Consider the following 20,473-nt stretch of genomic DNA (forward strand, 5'->3'; position numbering starts at 1 on the left):
ACTTCATTTCCGATGGGCCCACATCTCAGTATCGGAACAAAACAAACTTTTATCTAGCCTCAACAGTGCAATTCATGAGAGGATTTAATCATGTAACATGGAACTTCACAGAGGCATCACATGGAAAGGGTGCTCCTGATGGAGTAGGTGGTGCCTTGAAAAACCTGGCTGACAGAATTGTGTCCTATGGTACCAACATACCAGATGCCAACACTCTTTTTGAGCATCTGAATCTTAATTCATCTGTAAATCGTTTTAAATTTATGAAGGAAGATGTCAAAACAAGTTCTGAATTAGTTCCACCAGACCTGAAGCCAGTACCTGGGAAATTGAGAAATCATCAGGTGAGTAAACACATTGAACAACATTTTCAAACTCAATGCAAAAAGTCTAAAGTAACTATACCTAAAAGGAGAAAAAGTTCATTTTTATGTTGAGTTGCTGGATGATAATATTCTTAAAGCTGTAAATAAGAGACGGTTTAAAACTAAAGTAAACTAGGTACTGAAATGTAAATGTGAAACGTACTGTGTAAGTATATGGAAGCAACTAAAAATAGACAGTTATGTGGGTTCATTGAGGTAATTTCCTGAAAACTCTAAAAGAGAGATTAAAAGATGTTATTTATCTGTTATTTGATATTGGTACGTCTGTCCATATTTAATATCTTTAATATTTGATATCTGTAATTTAATGTAAAATAACCATTCTTTTCTCTTTAAACTGACATCATCAAAACCAGGCCTTATCTACACCAGAGAAGTGTCCTGCTTTTGTGATTTTGCATGTGTATGTTTCAGTCCAAAGGAGTTTGCCTTCCAAGACAATGTGGAATCAGAAATGGAGAACGCAGAGTCAGTTTTAGAAGTAGGAAAGTGGGTCCTTGTTCAATATGACAGAGAACTGTTCCCTTGCACCATCACACAGGTATGAAGAAGTATGTGCTATGGATGTTGATGTTGAGGAAAAATCCATACATTTATTTATTTCTGTATATTTGTTTATTGATGTATCTATTTTTACTCTCTAGATTGTAGACGGTCAGTATGAAGTTGACAAAATGAGTTGTGCTGGACCAAACAAATTTTTAATTCCATCCATAAGATACGAGGGAGAAAACGTCTGGTACTACTTCGATGACATAAAAGGCATCATTCCAGAGCCACAACCTGCCACATCCTCAGCTCGACACTTCTGTGTGTTGCCTGAGATCTGGGCAAAGTACAAATGTGTGTAAAACACTGACACCATATGATGTTCATTTGCATACTACCTCCAAGATGATCCCAACACAGTGAAGCAGAGTGTCATGGTTGTTAAGAATTAATATACATGTGACAAGTTCTGACAAATCAAAATGTGATATTTGTCCTTACTGGTCAGTTATTGTTTTAGTGCCATGTTTTTTAGTGCCATGTTCATGTTTTCACATGTTGCCCTGTTTATTATGATTTTAAAGTTTTTCTTAAATTTTTATTTTTTGGCTTTTGTATTTTTGAAGCACTACACAATAAAACTGTGTTGAACTTGAATGCATATAATTGCAATATTATCTGATTTTTTTTCTACATTATCTCAGACTAGTATACTAGTCTCAGTATAAATCTCAGACTAGTATATTTATTATTATTACCGAAATAATTAACCTAATTTCCAAAACCTACATATCATTACCGCAACAGATGTTCGTTAGATGTTAATGTAATTAATAGAAAAATAGTACTTTGATTTTAAATGCATGTGCAGAATCTACAAATTGTGTTCTTTCAGTTTTGTCACGTGATTTTGAAAAAAAAAAAAGAGTCAGATTTCATTGAAAAAAAATGGTTGTAAATTGTGGAAGGTGTTGCGGTAATGAGAAAAATCAATCAAAATAAAAAAAAACTTAAATTAAAAATAAATATTTCAGAATTTCAAGTAACTGCGCATGACCATTAATAATCCATTTTTAAATATGTGAAAATTTATTTGATTTTCTAACAGTGTTGATGTTTTCAGACAGTTTCGGTAAGGAGATTTTTTAGGACTCATTTTGAAAATTATGTTCGAAAAGGTGTTAAATGGTAAGTAAAAATTTTTAAATTAATGTTCACAAATACTCCAGACTTTGTTGCTTATGTCTGAAAACAAACAAAAAATTAATTGAAGCATTTTTTAAATTTTCATGCTTGAAATTTTTAAAACCAAGATTTTGTGAGAATCACCCGCATAGTTTCTATTTATAACACGTGTTTATAAATAGAGCCAATGTAGCCAATCAAAGACTTAACGTAAGAATTGACTCACTGCAGTTCTAAAATTGCGTGCTCACGAATCCTCTCATTTTAACACACGAAATGTAGAGACACTGTGAAAGATTCATTGTGCATATATTTATTGTGTTATTACAGAGCTTTATGAGATCGCGATTAACTGAGATGTCAGCTTTTATTGATAATAAAGGAAGCGCGCTGCTCACATTCTGCCATCAGTAGCGCAATAACGGGGTATGCAGTATATGCAGTGCATGGGGCGGCAAACATGGGGGGGCGCCATTTTGCCAAAATCATTCTGTGAAAATCTTCTTTAATAAAATGTTATTAATAATCAAAAGCTTAGTTATTAAAAATAATTAATGCAACATTTTTATTTAACACTTTTTAGCATTTTAATGAGTTCAAAAATGTATTCATTAAAAACTTAAGACGCGGAATGGCCGTATCTCTTTGCGACCACAACAAACGGGAGACTTTTAAGAAGCGCACTTCAGCTTGTCAAACAACCTCTTGAACAAGAGTGGAAAAGGTAGGCTACAGGTGCCAAATGTAGAACAACAGGGAACTGCGGTCTGATAAGATATTGATGCATGTCAGTAAAATAAACTTTCCTTTCCTGTCGACTAGGGCTGTGCGATATGGATAAAAAAAAGGATCAATTTTGAAATTTAAAATTTTGCAATTTCGATTTTAATCACAATTTTAACACACAGACATGCTTTACAGTCATAAATTCATTCAGTTTGAATTTGAAACATATTTCCAAAAGAAAACCAATTAGAGCTTTATCAAAAAAGTTGTCTCTAGAACAGACATAAGTCAAAATAATCACTAATAAGTAAAGGTGTGACAAAATGTCTAGACATATGGCCAATTTTTTATTTTTTTTGCCATGCATTGGTCATAGAGCTCATTCCACATGTGACGAAATAGATTAGATATGTTTGCCACACCAGGTTCAAACGTATTCCGTCTGCAGTGCTTATACAGTATGTGTATGCGGTGCAGAAACAGCATGAACTCATTTTGCTTTTGCACAGGACGCGTTTGCAGTCCACTCCTGATCTGTGGCTGTTTACCACAAACACAACATTTATCCATTATTTTGATTTCAAATCCAAACGTTGTTTCTGAAAATGCTTTTTCAGCATTGTGATTCTATTTTATCACAGTACATTAATACAATCTTTCATAGACATATTTAAACTCAATAAATATAACTGTTTTCCTTCCTCCACGAGTGCCATCTATTATTCCCTTGTTTATCTAAAAGTGCACTTTTCCTTGTTTTAAATCTAGCCAAAAAGTCATTTGTTTGACTGTGAAACAGTAGGCATTAATTATGTATTGTGTAATACATTTCCGTGTCAATCCATGTTAATTTTTAACGTGAAACATTTGCTGTCACTTTAATTCAGCATGTGCACTGCAGCACAGCAGAAATAGACTCCGTGCAGAAACGATTGCTGTATGACTGCTGCAGACGCATTGCTCCTGGAGTATGGCGTTATTTTAATAACATTAATATAATGTGCGTCATGAGTGGTTTTGTATTAAATAATGACCCAGATCATGAAATAGGCTACATTTATTAGCCTTGGAGTAAGGGAAGCACAACTTGGGAAATGAGAGCATCCAAGGAGTGTGTGAATGCTATGGATTTATTTTAAATATTTATAATGTTCTTTAATGTTATCCATAGTTTTTTGTGGCTTTTTTCTTTTTTTGAAGTATCGGTTCAGGCACCGGTACCATTTTAAAAGTATCGATATGGCACTGGTATCGTAAAAAACCCAATCAATACCCAACCCTAATCAAGAACAATACATTATTTCACCGAAAAAAATGCCAACACCTGCCGATTCTGCTCTGCGCTGCCACCCCGCCTCTGCGTGCAGTGTGAATACTCTAATCTGTTAACATGGGCGCCGAAAAAAATATGCGCTGCTTACACATGCAGTGTTAAACTGGCATTAAGATTTGCCACCACCTAGTGGAGCTTTTAGTTTTATATTTAGAGCATTGTTTCTTTTTCTTAAAAAAAAATCATTTCATATTTCAGTACTTATCTGTATTGTTGTATGTTGGATTAAAGGCCCGTTCACACCAAGAATGATAACTATAATGATAACTATAAAGATAACGATATTAGCGTCCACACCAGCGAACGATATCTTCTGTATATTCTAAGCGCACACATGTGTGGCGCTTTAAATTCTCGAGCTCGTTAAAGCAGGATGGATTCTGATTGGCTGTCAATTTTTTATCGTTCATCAACTGGAAAAAAAAATTGTGTTGAAAGTGATTCCAACGATATCGTTTTTCTTTGTCTTTATCGTTATAGTTGTGGTGTGGACTCTGCTGTTCTTTAATACTGAAACGATTTTTAGAACTATATCTTTATTGCTATCTTTATAGTTATCGTCCTTGGTGTGAACGGGCCTTTAAACTTCTTTCTATAGCTACTTTTTTTGTAATGTCTATTCAGTAATTTACTAATTTAACACAATGATAACTTTACCTGCAATACATCATGTGCTGATTAAAGAAAGTTTGTCATTAATTTGATTGATAACTTTAATTAATTACATTAAAAATAATCACTTGATAGCCCTATTTAAAAAATACAAAATTACCCCCCATCACCCCACTTCACTTAATTTCTGTCATTATTAACATCTCAAACATGTATTTATATCTTTCTTGTGCTGAACACAAAAGAAGGTATTTTGAAAAATGTGGATAACTAAACAGTAGCTGGTCCACATTTGATAGTAGAAAAAATACTATGGTCAAATACTAAGTCTTGAACAGACATAGAAAATACTAAGTCTGTTCAACTGTTTGGTTCCACACATTCTTCATAGCATCATAACATCATCATATTGTTGTCTTTGAATGAGTGAGCAAGAGGATATTCACATCATTTTGTAGCAGAAACTCTAGTCTACCACATCCAGTTCTCAAAAGTCTCGTGAAAAAATGTTCTGTATGTATTTTACTGCCTTATTTCAGAGACTTAATTGTTTTTTTCACTAACCATGTATAATCGTGGTTGTTTTCTCAAAAACACAATCATGTAAGCTACATTCATGCTCATGTATTATTGTAGCACAGTTTGTGCTGATTACAGTGTCATCAGACTTTAAGCCATTTTGTTTTTAAGATACTGAAAAAAAAATGTCAGGACATGAAAAACTTCTCCAGGACCCCAAAATCCCCTCAGACCCCTGAGAGTTAAAGCTTTGTAAGCCTAATGTACCACAAACAGTCATTAAAGATGAATGAAGAATTTCTAACCTCCTGGTTCCTCTTGTTTTATTCTCCAGGTTTCTGGTTCAAGTTTTATTCTCCAGTTTTGTTCAAGTTTTATTTCTGGAGGTTTTCTGGTTCCTCGTGTTTTATTATCCAGGTTTCTGGTTCAAGTTTTATTCTGGAGGTTTCTGGTTCCTCGTGTTTTTCATTTTATCCAGGTTTCTTGTTCAATGTTTTATTCTCCTGGGTTGTGGTTCCTGGGTTCTGGCTCCTCTTGTTTTATTCTCCAGGTTTCTGGTTCACTCGTGTCCTCCTCTCTCTCCTCTTTAACAAACATCATCTTCACAGCAGCAGATCTCAGTTCAGATGATACTCCTCCAGATTTTCCTGCTCGCTTCAAAACTTAGTCACGACTGTGAGGATGAGAATATTACAGGTGATTACTGACCCTAATCAAGAAAATACGGTTTCAGCGTAAGTGGCGCCGAAACGATCACGATTCTGCTCTGCGCTGCCACCCCGCCTCTGTGTGCAGTGTGAATACTCTATCTGTTCACAAGGGCGCCGAAAAAAATATGCGCTGCTTACACATGCAGTGTGTGAACTGGCATTAAGATTTGCCACTACCTAGTGGAGCTTTTAGTTTTATATTTAGAGCATTGTTTCTTTTTCTTAAAAAAAATCATTTAATATTTCAGTACTTATCTGTATTGTTGTATGTTGGATTAAAGGCCCGTTCACACCAAGAATGATAAAGATAACTATATTAGCGTCCACACCAGGGGACGATATCTTCTGTTTATTCTAAGCGCACACTTGTCTGGCGCTTTAAATTCTCGAGCTCGTTACAGCAGGATGGATTCTGATTGGCTGTCAATTTTTTATCGTTCATCAGATGGGAAAAAAAATCGTGTTGAAAGTGATTCCAACGATATCGTTTTTCTTTGTCTTTATCGTTATAGTTGTGGTGTGGACTCTGCTGTTCTTTAATACTGAAAACGATTTTTTAGAACTATATCTTTATCGTTATCTTTATAGTTATCGTCCTTGGTGTGAACGGGCCTTTAAACTTCTTTCTATAGCTACTTTTTTTGTAATGTCTATTCAGTAATTTACTAATTTAACACAATGATAACTTTACCTGCAATACATCATGTGCTGATTAAAGATAAAGTTTGTCATTAATTTGATTGATAACTTTAATTACATTAAAAATAATCACTTGATAGCCCTGTTTAAAAAATACAAAATTACCCCCCATCACCCCACTTCACTTAATTTCTGTCATTATTAACATCTCAAACATGTATTTATATCTTTCTTGTGCTGAACACAAAAGAAGGTATTTTGAAAAATGTGGATAACTAAACAGTAGCTGGTCCACATTTGATAGTAGAAAATACTATGGTCAAATACTAAGTCTTGAACAGACATAGAAAATACTAAGTCTGTTCAACTGTTTGGTTCCACACATTCTTCATAGCATCATAACATCATCATATTGTTGTCTTTGAATGAGTGAGCAAGAGGATATTCACATCATTTTGTAGCAGAAACTCTAGTCTACCACATCCAGTTCTCAAAAGTCTCGTGAAAAAATGTTCTGTATGTATTTTACTGCCTTATTTCAGAGACTTAATTGTTTTTTCACTAACCATGTATAATCGTGGTTGTTTTCTCAAAAACACAAACATGTAAGCTACATTCATGCTCATGTATTATTGTAGCACAGTTTGTGCTGATTACAGTGTCATCAGACTTTAAGCCATTTTGTTTTTAAGATACTGAAAAAAAAAATGTCAGGACATGAAAAACTTCTCCAGGACCCCAAAATCCCCTCAGACCCCTGAGAGTTAAAGCTTTGTAAGCCTAATGTACCACAAACAGTCATTAAAGATGAATGAAGAATAAACACTAACCTCCTGGTTCCTCTTGTTTTATTCTCCTGGGTTCTGTTTCAAGTTTTATTCTCCAGGTTTCTGGTTCAAGTTTTATTCTGGAGGTTTCTGGTTCCTCGTGTTTTATTATCCAGGTTTCTGGTTCAAGTTTTATTCTGGAGATTTCTGGTTCCTCGTGTTTTATTATCCAGGTTTCTGGTTCAAGTTTTATTCTGGAGGTTTCTGGTTCCTCGTGTTTTATTATCCAGGTTTCTTGTTCAAGTTTTATTCTCCTGGGTTCTGGTTCCTCTTGTTTTATTCTCCAGGTTTCTGGTTCACTCGTGTCCTCCTCACTCTCTTCTTTAACAAACATCATCTTAACAGCAGAAGATCTCAGTTCAGATGAGTCTCCTCCAGATATTGCTTGCTTCAAAACTTAGTCACGACTGTGAGGATGAGAATATTACAGGTGATTACTGACCTGACTCAAAAACGGTATCTTTCTACTTATAGAAATAACGTTTCTAACAGTTTGTATTAAGCCAGCATCACGACAAAGCAACAGAGAGCGCGGTAAAACTAATCTTCTTCCTCTGAGGTTTAATGGTGTTTGTCAAACAAACGTATGTGTTTTAGCGCCACCCGCTGGACTGGAGAGTGAAGCAGCGAAAGGAGGGAATTAATACGAGGAAAAATACTTGCGTCTATCCACCTTATTTTGCAACGCGGAAGTAGATATGATGATGTACTTCCTTATAATGTGTTAGACTTCCGTTTCACTACACGGTAGGTAAAGGCGGGCGTACACGGTGCGAATTCGGATGGTCGGAAGTATAAGGTGTGATTTGTGCACTTTTTGGCGATCGCTAAGCAAACTGAGAGGTGAACTAACGTGTATACGCTCGCCAGTCGTCTGGCCAAAATCCCATAGTAATCAGGCGTCAGACGTAAGATATGAGACGTTAGACGTCACGGTCACGTGTTGGAGCTGCGCTCAAACTGCGCGGCGACGTGGCGGCGGCGTAGCAAAGAAAGGATTATTTTTTACTTTGCGTCTGGATAACGTACGCGTGGATAAAAGTCTGGATTAACGTCTGTATAACGTACGTCTGGATTAACGTCTGTATAACGTACGTGTGGATAAACGTCTGGATTAACGTCTGTATAATGTACGTGTGGATAAACGTCTGGATTAACGTCTGTATAACGTACGTCTGGATTAACGTCTGTATAACGTACGTGTGGATAAACGTCTGGATTAACGTCTGTATAACGTACGTGTGGATAAACGTCTGGATTAACGTCTGTATAACGTACGTGTGGATAAACGTCTGGATTAACGTCTGTATAACGTACGTGTGGATAAACGTCTGGATATTAGCCTAATACTTAAGATAAATTCTATTATCTTTACTATTGCACTTTTTTAATTTGCGATATGATCATAACACACACTGTTTTCATGGTTTTGTGGGTTGTACAACAGTGTCTACTGTTAGTAATATATATCGCATTTATGTTTATATTAGGGCTGTCAAACGATTAATCACATCCAAAATAAAAGTTTTGTTTACATAATATATGTATGTGTACAGTGTATATTTATTATGTATATATAAATACACACACATAAATTATATATTTAGAAAATATTTACATGTATATACATTTACATATTTATATTCTTATATTTTATATTAAATATAAATATATATAATATATAAACATAACATATTCTTCTTAAATATATACATGCATGTGTGTGATTTATATACACATAATAAATATACACAGTATACACACATATATTATGTAAACAAAACTTTTATTTTGGATGCGATTAATCGCGATTAATCATTTGACAGCACTAGTTTATATATTTATTTATATATTTATTTATGTGTGTGTTTAATATTGCTGCCTAGGTAAAACAACAAGCGTATATAGTCTGGAATAAATATGCAGCCTGCAGGGCAATGTACAAAACTGTGTTTGAATGTACTGTAAATGTATCATTTTTCACCTCTTGTAAAAAGAAGAAACATTTTCTCGGTCTTGTCACAAAACTCTTTCTGAACCTCACTTAGACATGTAGTCCAGTGTATCTAAACCTTGAAGGCTCTACAGCATTGCACGTTGTTGATGAAGTCTCCCTCCTCTGACTGCTTTATGTCCGTGAGTCTCCACTGAAGTGATGATGAGCTGATTGAGAGGTGATTATGAAGAGTTGTGTTGTGTTTGGTGTGCCTCCAGGAACAGGGTTGGAAACAGTGAGGTTGCCTTTTTTTATTTGGTAAAATACAGTACCTAACAATGTCTGCAAATAAATATGACAACCATGATTTAAAGGGAGTGCAACGTGAGTTTACTATATGTACAATGTAAATTTCTCTCATCTCACATCAGGTAACCATTTGTGTGTAGGCCTACTGTAAGTGTAGTATAAGTGTAAAATATTTGCACGAGATTTTGCACTGTCACTCAAGTATTTGTATGTTAATAACCCTTGAACCACAAGGGCCAGAAACAAAAGGATTGTTCCCCTGAATCATAGAACCAAGTCATTATTTGAATTCCTTTAGTCATAAAGGAATTTATGACTATTTAATTTTGCTGCCAGCAGTTCCTTAATTATGTTACATTTAATGATGTAAAATCCGAATGGTTTACCATTATAAAACGAGTACAGTCATGTGTTGTGTGAAATCAAGTGTAGCCTACTGAATTTGATGAACAGCCACAAGGTGGCGCAGTAATTAAACCACCTTGTTTTTTTGCTAATAACTCCACGGAAATGCATGATATAATCAAAATTGTTTATTTTGAATCTTTGCTTTAGCCTAAGCATCAACAAGGTTATATTTCGTTTCAGTGTTTGTCTGTAAAGTTATTGTTTTCAGTAAAGCCAAATCTTTATGAAGTCATCATGAAATTCATACATAATTTGGCATATATATAAAATCAACAAACCTTCATGGCAAAAAGAAATTAGCCCAAAATTGCGAAGAGTTCAATTGTCCAAATGATTTGTTCATTTGCTTATTTATCTTGTTTTTATTTGTCTGGTCTGGTCATTCCTCAACAAAATGCCTATATCTTGAGAACAAGTCCAACTGACTTGGTTCCAAAAAATTAATAAAGCTCAGATGATTAAAAGCCATTTGAAACTGTCAGTCATTTCAACTGAGTGATGAAGACTGTAGTACTTAAAGTTCTCCTCCAGAGTCATATGATAAGAATCATGTAATTTTTAAAGTTTCTTAAAATAACTTCAGATAAAAAAGTGAAAGTGGTACTTAACGAAAACCACTGACTCGTGCGTGTAATCTTCAGCTCAAGTGTCCAAAACTACAAGCATGGTTTGTACTTTACACCCAGTTTGCAATAGTAAAACATAGTTAGAAATTCTAAACGTATTTACCAATGTCCAGCACCCACATTGATCCTGAGTGAAAAAATAAGAAATAAATATTTTTTTACCTTCTTGCTTGATTGCTTATAGTTTTATTTTATATAAACCCCACAAGGTTTATGTGTGTGTGTGTGTGTGTTAGGTACTGTCTTAAAACCCCCTTTTAGATAAGTTAAAATAGCTTTCAATGTATAGTATAGCCTTTTCACGTCATAGGCAGTGACATCTTTATTTTTTATATTTATGTAATTAATTTTATAGAGTTTAATGAAATTGCTGCTACAGAACTGCAATGGACTCTCAGTGGCCCTTGATATTTGGACGAGCCGACGAGGTCACAGTTTTCTGGGTATCGTGGGAAGTTTTGTAGATGAAAACTTTCAAGGCCACACTGTTCTGCTGAGTTGTGAACACATTCAGGGACACCACACAACGAAGCACATTTATGAAAAATATGAGGAGGTCCTGAGACGCTGGAATATTCAGCGTGGTGTGATCAGAGGAACTGATAGCGCCAGCAATATGGTAAAAGCCTTCAATCTGCCTGGTTTTAGCGAATTCGGGGATCAGCTGGACCAAGATCTCGGGGACAGGGAGACAGATGGTGAGGGAGATGCTCCAGATGTTGCACTCCTGCAGCTCCATGCAGACCAGCTGGCCATCCAATTGAACATGATGGTAGAGAACTACGTCACAAAATCAAATCTTCACCTAAGATGTCCGATCCACTTACTCCAACTTGCAATTAAAGACGCAATTGCGAAGCACAATGCAATCAATTTAATAATCAACAAGGTTGGAAAAGTAGTCAAAACAGTCAGAAAAAGCACACTGAACACAGAGGAAATCGACAAATTAGGTGTTCGTCCCACAACTGCATGCGCAACCAGATGGAACAGTCAGCTGCGGATGATCGAGTCGGTGCTGAAAATGTTTGAGAAGGACACGCTGTGGCAAAACAGGCTGACGTCGATCACAGATGATGGGAAAATCACATGCAATGATGTCCTCATTCTTAAAGGCTTAGTGAGAGTACTCACACCATTTGCTGAACTGACAGACAGTTTACAAAAGGAGCTGGGAAACCTGGGGATGATCCTACCGGCAGTTGCAGAAATACACAGAATGATGTCTGATGTTTCCAGTGACACTCCGCATTCGCAGAAACTCTAGCTGAGAACTTTGAGACTCGTTATCAAAGGTTTTATGACGACACTCACGTTATTCTGGCTGCATTATTAGATCCACGCTTCAAGAACGAGTGGATTGCAAGAGATGAAAAGGCAAGTAATTAATTACACAAAGGCATAGCATTCAGAAATTAACCATGGTTTATTAAAATAAAATAAAAAATAAAATGTATGCTAACTTACAATAATGCTAAAAATAATACAGTAGGCCTACATGTATGAAAACTCATTATTATTATTCTAAATAATCATAGCTAATTGTATTGTTCTTGTAGGTTCAAGGCAAACAGATTGAGATCCGGGAGTTGTTAGTTCATCAAACAGAACTTCTCTGCAGTGTAAATAAAAAAGTAACATCCCTTTCCCTTGTCGCTGACCCTGTGACTGTCCCTGACCCTGTCCCTGAGCCATCGAGCACAAAAAAAGTCAAGTCAATGTTCCAGTCATACGCAACTGTGACCTGTTCGTCTTCTACAACACTAGACGTAAGAGGAGAAGTCGAGCAATACCTTGGAATGCCAAGATTGAACACCGAAGTTGACGACGTCCTTCGCTTCTGGAAAGAAAATTCTAATGTACTGCCACAACTTTCACAAATTGCAAGACGCATATTTAGCATTCCCAGCGGCTCGGCCAGCGTGGAAAGGGTGTTTTCTATTGCTGGTCTGATGTCCAGCAATAATCGCATGTGCTTGGCACCTGCCACTCTGCAAAAGCTCGTTTTTCTAAAAGTTAACGCAACACTGGAGATTTAGCTTCGCTCGCTAATGTCAACCAGCCAGCATTTTTTTCTGTTCATAATAGGCCTATTTCTCAATATTAATATAGGCTAAAAGTTGGCTAAAAGAGATCTTTATTTTTTCGTTTGGCAATTTAACTTCATATTTTAGTTTGTGATTTATTTATTTATTTTATTTAATGTAATGTTTTTCGTTTGATAATTTAATATAATGTTTTTCATTTGATAATTTATTTTTAAAAAATAGCCTATGTTTAACCAGCCAGCATTTTTTCTGTTCATAGTAGGCTAGGCCTATTTCTCAATAATAATATAGGCTAAAAGATGGCTAAAAGAGATCTATATTTTTTCGTTTGGCAATTTGTTTAACTTCATATTCTAGTTTGTGATTTATTTTATTTAATGTAATGTTTTTCGTTTGATAATTTAATATAATGTTTTTCAATTGATAATTTATTTAATTTAGCCTCATTCAACAGTTATTTTTTTATTTTGCTTTGTTTAAAAGTGAGCTATTGGTTTGGGGCTGTTCAGTGTTCAAAATTCCAATAAAGTATGGATGTTCTTCTCTTAGTACTGCGTATTCGTTTTACACTACATGCATCTTCTGATCAGAGACTGGTGTTATTAAAAAAATAAATAAAAATACCGTGGAGCGAAAACGGAGCGAGACGTATAAGGACGGAGTGGGGGAGGGAGCGAGGAGCGGAAAATTGTACACCCAGAGCGGAGCTTGAGCGGAGTAATTATGAAATACGTTGAGCGTGGAGCGCAAATTCTTCCCGCTCAGCTCCGCTCACATACTCTGGCCTGCAGTTAGAAAAAAAAAGATCTTTGTATGGAAGTCTATGAGAGCACTCGGGGCGATTCTCAGTTTGACAGAAATCACCCAAAAGGGGCAGTACTACATCAAAATAGACATTACCAGCTTTTTAAAATTGTTTTAAAAACTAAACATTTAGACTATTTTAGAAAAAATTATGAGCTTATTTCCGATTTTTTTTTATAATTCTTGACAAAATTCGAATATATTAGAATTTTTTTTATTTTGTTTAATTTTTTTTAAGAAAAGTTTTGGATGGCCCTGTTGAAATGTGGGTGGGCCTAGGCCCATTTTTCAAACTGGTGAAGTTTTGGCGCATGCGCATTAAACAAAACGTTTATAACATTTTGTGCATGGTTAAATGTTATTTTCCACTCATTGTGTAGTAAGACTGTATGGTCACAGAACTTGACTCATTCACCTAACTAAAAGTCAGTCATGTGTTGGCTGTAGTTTGTATTTATCTGAAAGTAGGCTACGAAACAATCAAGCAAGGAAATGTCAAGGTAAGAGGGAAGTCCGCTTTTTGCAGGACTAAAAGTTTTGTATCTGTCAGACTTCAAATAATGTTGGCTTTACAGTTCTTTGGTCAGTTCGCACCATTAACATTAAAGTGAAAAACAATTTTATATGTTTCGGTTAACGTTACTTTCATGAATGTGGCGTTCTCTCTCTTTTTTGAATAGTTTTTTGTTAAATTTTGTATACAGAACTAAACATTATAAAAGTAAAATTGAAACGGTTTTACTTGTCTATTTTTTACCAGTGTAATTACAGTGAACATTTTTTTTTTTGTCGCAATACAAATGGTAGTCAATACTACGCCCAAAAACCATGGTTTTACTATGATAAAACCATGGTTTATAAACAGACAACAATTGCTCGTGAACTGGAGCGGTCTCATAAATAAACCGAAACATAGCCTAATTGCCTCAAAGACATGAGAAATATATCTATAGAAAGCTTGAAATGTCAACTTTTAAACAAAACAATTAAAAACTTAAAGACTCAGACTCACTGCTTATGTAATTCATTTGAAATGGTCATTTCTCTCTATAGGCGCTCACTACTGTGAAGAAGATGCCGTGTCAGCATCATCAACTTCATCTTTGCAGCCAACACTGACACAGACAACATTAGTTTATTAATAAATGATTAATATGTCTCCTTGCTATGTTTGACACATTCATAATCATTATTTTAAACGGTTCTTTGTGCGTGCAAACTTTATGCGTGCGCTTGACTGCAGTATAGGCTATAGCTATTCAGTATATATGGCTACGTAAACGCTCATTATGGTTTAGTATTCTCTCCAGTATATATTTAAGTAATTAAATTAATATAAATATGCGATTATTGTACTAATGGCTTAAAAGAAAACTAGTAGTCGACTAGAAAAAACTTTAGTCGGGGGCAGCCCCTAGTTCACATATTGTCGAACCAGCATATCACAAAGGGCATGGGTTTAGCGAGCGTAGCGTAATCTTCAAAAAGTCTCTCTCCGCTCTGGAGGAAATATTACCACTCCAATCACATGCTCTGGTGTGAGACAATGTGTTCTTTTTCTTTTGTCTGAGAGTTGATTAACAGCTTTTAGATGCGTTTTTGGCAGTCACCCTCTGGTTACATAGGGTACTCAGCACCGAGAACTTTTTTTTTTGGCAATAATCGCACAAACTTTTCCATATTCTATAATTAAATCAACTAATCGAATATTCTAAAATCGTGACTCATCCCTATGAAGTATAGAGTATAGACATTATACATATGGAATGAAGTGACACCTTTTGAAGTAAACAGTGAAACAAACATTGTAATTAAAAAAAAAAAAGTAAATTAAATGTAAATGTAAAATTAAAATAGTATTTAGATATTTTGGTAATATCACTTAGCTGTAATTGTATCCCCTATGAGACGAGTGTCCTGATTGCTAAACTGGACTGCAATTTATTGATCTGATGTTTTTTCTTTCTTTTTTTCTTTTTTCAGTGAAGGAGCACATCTGGATGTGCTGAGTGCCATCTCTGAGAGCCTGCAGTCATTAGGTGCAGAGCTGAGACAGGCTGCTGTAGATACACACTGCGATAACTTTTTCTTTAGACTGGAAAGCATTGTCCATGTTTTGTCCAGATTTGTTGTGTACAGATCACTGCGACAAGAAGAGGAGATATTTTCACTTTTAAATATTGCATTACATGAGCTACATATCTATTCTTTGCCAGTCCAAACCTGTGAAAGATTTTTCTTTCTTAGTGAACAGCAACTGAAATATTTGCTTGACGAACATTTCACAGTTAAAGAAATTGCTGCAATGTATTCTGTAAGTCAACGAACAATCCGGAACAGAATGACACAGTATCAGTTATCTGTGAGGCAGACTTACAATGATATCTCTGATGAAGACTTAAAAATACATGTGATGGAATTCATTGCCAGTTGTCCTAATACAGGACAAAAGATGGTCATGGGACATCTTAAAGCAAGAGGTATAAGGTATGTTTCAAACTATGAGTATGTTACTTCTTCAGAGAACTGTTTAAAATTATACACAACACATTTAACCATGTAGAGAAATGATTTATACTTCTGGCAGGTCACGTTTGTCAAACTTGCATTAGCTGACTCTCAGCTGATCTACGTCTACCTAGGAGTACGATTCCTATCATGGTATTTCTATGGACCATTCAGTATTATTTAGTAGCTCAGTGTGTTGCTCAGGAGCTTATTACCCTCCTCCATTCCCAGTTCCATGCACCTTTCGTTGAAAGTAGGACTTTCCCTTCTGATATTGAAATCAGATTAATTTGTCAAATTATATAAAATTATTGCCAATAGGAACATTAATAACATCTGCTATATATTGGTTCTGTTGTTTACCCTAGTAGCAGGGATCTTCAACCCTGCTCCTGGAGAGCTACTGTCCTGCAGACTTCAGTCCCAACCCTGCTCTAACTCTGAACGCAACCCTGAACACATCGATTAGCTCCTTTGGGTGTGTTTGATTAGGGTTGGAGCTAAAATCTGCAGGACGGTAACCTAGGAGCATGGTTGCAGACCCCTAGTTGTTGTCATACAATACATCAACACCTTCAAGAATGAATTTGATGATTTTTAGGAAATGAGGTTGACTTTTACTGACTTTGATATGCATAGCAACATATTATGACTAAGGAGGAGAAACTTTTGCATGTCATTATAACAGTTCTGTTTCTACAGGGTACAGCAACGAAGAGTCCGTGAGGTTATGAGAACCATTGATCCGGTTGGGACTATGTTACGTGGATTGGAACTGAATATTGTGCCAAGACGCCCTTATTCAGTTCCAGCACCTCTCTCCTTGTGGCATATTGATGGAAACCATAAACTCATCCGGTAAGACTTATAAAAGAAGGTACCGTTTAATCTTTTTTTGTTTTTGTAATTAGTAACATTATTAGTACAAGTAGTTTTTGTTCTGGTCAAGAATCTTCTTTGTTGTTGAATTTTTAATCAAGTTTTAAATTTTTCGATTATTCTTCTAATGTGGGAAAAAAACGAGCCGACTGTAAAGCTGTCTGTTTGCAAATACAAAATATACATTTTAAAAAGTTGATTTATCATTTGAGGTATTACAATAATCAGCAGTTATATCAATACCAGCACATTGTCAACTGTTCCAGTTAAATCATTTGTTCTAATTATATATTCTCTTTTCCTCCCTGTTTTCACAGTTGGAGAATAGTTGTCCATGGGGGCATTGATGGCTTTAGCCGTAAAATAATGTACCTGAAAGCCAGCGATAACAACATGTACACTACTCAACTTCAATGCTTCATCGAACCTATCCATGACCATCTACTGCCTCAGCGTGTCCGCAGTGACCATGGTGGGGAAAATGTAGATGTGGCAAGGTTCATGCTTGAACATCCTGATCGAGGACCTGGTAGGTGCAGTAAGACAAGAGTACAAAATACTAGAGTCTTGTGACTTGTTAATACAAATCTGCATCACTGGTGTTAGTTGTACATTTTTAGTACTTCATATCTGCAATGTTGGATTTTATTTTATATATATATATATATATATATATAAAATTCTCCACGTGTTTATTGTATCACATTTAGAAAAGGATTAGATGTTGTATAAATCATCTGACCCTAGTCAGATTATCAGTGCATATTTCCATTGATTGCAGTTTTTTTTGTTGGAAGTACCTTTTCTGTTAAATTATGATTATTAAATGTAAATTTTCTGTCAGAGCGCAAGAGCTACATCACAGGCAAGAGTGTCCATAATCAACGCATAGAGAGGCTATGGCGGGACTTATGGTGCACAGTCATCCATATTTACTATGCGGCCTTCCGGCACCTGGAGGACATTGGAGTTCTTGATCCGAACAGTGATGTTCATATCACATGTCTACACTATGTGATGATTCCGAGGCTGAACTGGCATCTGAAGTTCTTTTCTGACAGCTGGGCCCGACATCCCCTGTCTTCGGAGGGCTACAGGTCTCCCCAGCAGCTGTGGGTGGCAGGGCTACTTGTTGCACCACAACAGCTTCCTGAAGAGGTATAGACAGTTCAAGATGTACGTCAATGTTGATTCTTGACCAATGTTTATATTGACAAATCTGATTACAAATTATTAATGTACCTTATTATTTGTCGTTCTTATAGGTCGAAATGTCTGACTGGGGTATTGATTGGGATGGACCAGTTCCTGTTGAAGATCCGCAGCAACAAACTGACATTCCAATGACGCAACCAGCACTTCGAGAGATGCTGGAGGCCCAGCTCCAGGGTAGCATTGACCCTTTCAAAACCAGTGACTTGTTTGGTGTGGATATTTACCAGGAGGCACTGATGGTGGCTCGAAGTGTTTTGAACAACATTCAGTAGTGAACAGTCACTAAAATGGATCTGAACCTCATTGTCCTACCATATGTGTTGGAGAGGCTTTTGGACTGTTGTTGTAGATTAACTCTGTGTATTGGAGGTAGATGGACCACAGAGGTATTCAATGATGTACATAGTCTGGAAAATAAGTACAATAAAGTGAATAAACTAAGTAATAATAATAAGCATTTACTGTTACATAATGTAAAATAATTATTCTTAATTCACATCAGTGACATTTCTCTACTCAACATCCAGTTAAATAAACAGAAACGAGATATTCCACCGGAAAATAGGCTGTAAGCTACCATTTGTCATCAATAACATACAGTGAAAAACTTTTAAATACATTAGCTACAATATTTGGACAGAGATTTATCCTGAAAGTAATTTTGCCTTTGCCTATTCTCTGTAAGGGAAACAGGTCATTTAGTCAAAGGGAATCATTTAAGATTTTAAAGGATTTGAACAGAATCACTGTTTCACGGCTGATCACTGAAATGGCCAGCGATTCACTGAACGGAATCTATTAACATCAAATCTGCGCTGGATATTAATATCCAAAGTATAGTGAAAACACTATTAATTAGCACAGTAACAAGATCGGCAGTTTAAGACATTAACTTGTGAGCACAAAACACAATATAAATAAGGCTTTATTAGATAAATCTAAGACATATAAACTAATCTAACACATAAGCACACGCACTCACACATTCACACAAGTTGCAGGAAGATAGAAAGTTAGGAAAGAATGAGTTTAAGAGAATTTTTTGTGTGAAATCCCAAGTTTACAGCAATACGTGAAATTGCATAGACATGAACAACCATTTAATCACTTAATTAACCCTCGCATTGAGTTACCTCAATGAGGTTAAAATTATATTAGATAACACCAGTTACAGATGTGAGTCTGGAGGTTACTTGCGTTTCCTGTTTTAACGGGGTTCGCTTTTGTTGTCGCTGAAAAGGGGTTTTCCCGAAGTTGCTGATTGGCTGGAAGTTCAGTAGTCGTTGAAGTGTGACGTCTTGGGAAGCCCGTGGTTGGGCGTTGGCTGAAGATGCAGAGTTGTGGGCTGGTTGTAGTTTCAGACGGGATACGCGAGGTCAGACTCGGAGACACGGCGTTACAAAACTTAACTCAGAACACGAAACTCTCAAACGGAAAAGAAAAGAAGTGAAATTTGACGAGACTAGGTGGTGTTTCTTCTCATCGTGGCTAAGTAGCAGCAGGCGTGCAGGCCGAAGCACGCTGGAACGGCGCTCGAAGAACGCTAAAAGTGATGACAAAGCTATGACTAAAAGCTAAAGCTCAAAAGCCGGCATGACTGATAGCAAAAGCTAAACGAAAGCTAAACGCTAAAAAGCATGACTAAAAGCTTAAACTACAAGCAAAGCTAAAAGCCAAATTTGATGGTGTCCTGAGTATTTTAAACTGGCCTTTTGGCCACACCTCAAATGTTGTCTTGACCAAATTAGATATTGTCTTTTTCTCGTGGTGTTGCGATGTTTGTACCACATTTCATAAATCATATGTTATCTAATCAAGCACGAGGTCCGAATTTTCCCGCTCTTGCAGGTGTATAATTTGGACATGATTCCTATAACAAAGAATATGATACATTTGACAAATAAACTGATTGGTCAGAAATCTTTCAAGCAAGAAGATTCGAACACACACATACTAAACATGAATATGATCCTTAAGCTATTCAAGAGTTATTTAAAAAGACATACACAATAAGTGATTAGAAACCTTATAATCAATGTGGGGGTTACATGTATGATATGGAGTTGAGCAATGGACTGATATCCATTTAGAAGTCTTTTTTTTTGTTCATTTTGGTGCATATATGCATTGGAAGGCATTCTCTGTGCCATTCTGGGGAGTAAGGATATGTCCTGTGAAGACCAGAGGGGTTAACAGGTCTCCTTAGGAATTTCAGTCTGGTTTTGCTAGGTGGGGGGGAAGTCAATCCAACCGATCTTGTTTACTCTCATGGATTTACATGTGAGGGTCAGACTGTCCCATCTCTTCGATTACT

The 20,473-nt window shown here is 36.0% G+C and overlaps 1 protein-coding gene and 1 pseudogene across 1 annotated transcript; one reads left to right on the forward strand and one right to left on the reverse strand.

Annotated features, from left to right (window-relative positions):
* The window catches only part of LOC122144120, a 28,148-nt pseudogene extending 22,572 nt beyond the window's left edge, over nucleotides 1-5,576 (reverse strand).
* Nucleotides 5,577-13,880: 8,304 nt separating this feature from the next.
* Nucleotides 13,881-18,755, forward strand: LOC109088598. Its single transcript, XM_042754784.1, has 6 exons — nucleotides 13,881-14,057; nucleotides 15,541-16,044; nucleotides 16,768-16,923; nucleotides 17,262-17,473; nucleotides 17,789-18,102; nucleotides 18,210-18,755. Exons 1-6 carry the CDS (start codon nucleotides 14,050-14,052, stop codon nucleotides 18,429-18,431), a joined length of 1,416 nt encoding a protein of 471 aa, XP_042610718.1. The 5' UTR covers nucleotides 13,881-14,049; the 3' UTR covers nucleotides 18,432-18,755.
* Nucleotides 18,756-20,473: the final 1,718 nt, after the last annotated feature.

Source organism: Cyprinus carpio, unplaced genomic scaffold (genome assembly GCF_018340385.1).
Source record: "Cyprinus carpio isolate SPL01 unplaced genomic scaffold, ASM1834038v1 S000006593, whole genome shotgun sequence".
NCBI classification, from domain to species: domain Eukaryota; kingdom Metazoa; phylum Chordata; class Actinopteri; order Cypriniformes; family Cyprinidae; genus Cyprinus; species Cyprinus carpio.

Excerpts from the sequence above, each read along its gene's own strand:
- LOC109088598 (XM_042754784.1), top strand. Across the intron at positions 16,045-16,767 it reads CTTAAAGCAAGAGGTATAAG|GGTACAGCAACGAAGAGTCC; the intron begins GTATGTTTCAAA and ends CTGTTTCTACAG. Across the intron at positions 16,924-17,261 it reads GGAAACCATAAACTCATCCG|TTGGAGAATAGTTGTCCATG; the intron begins GTAAGACTTATA and ends CTGTTTTCACAG.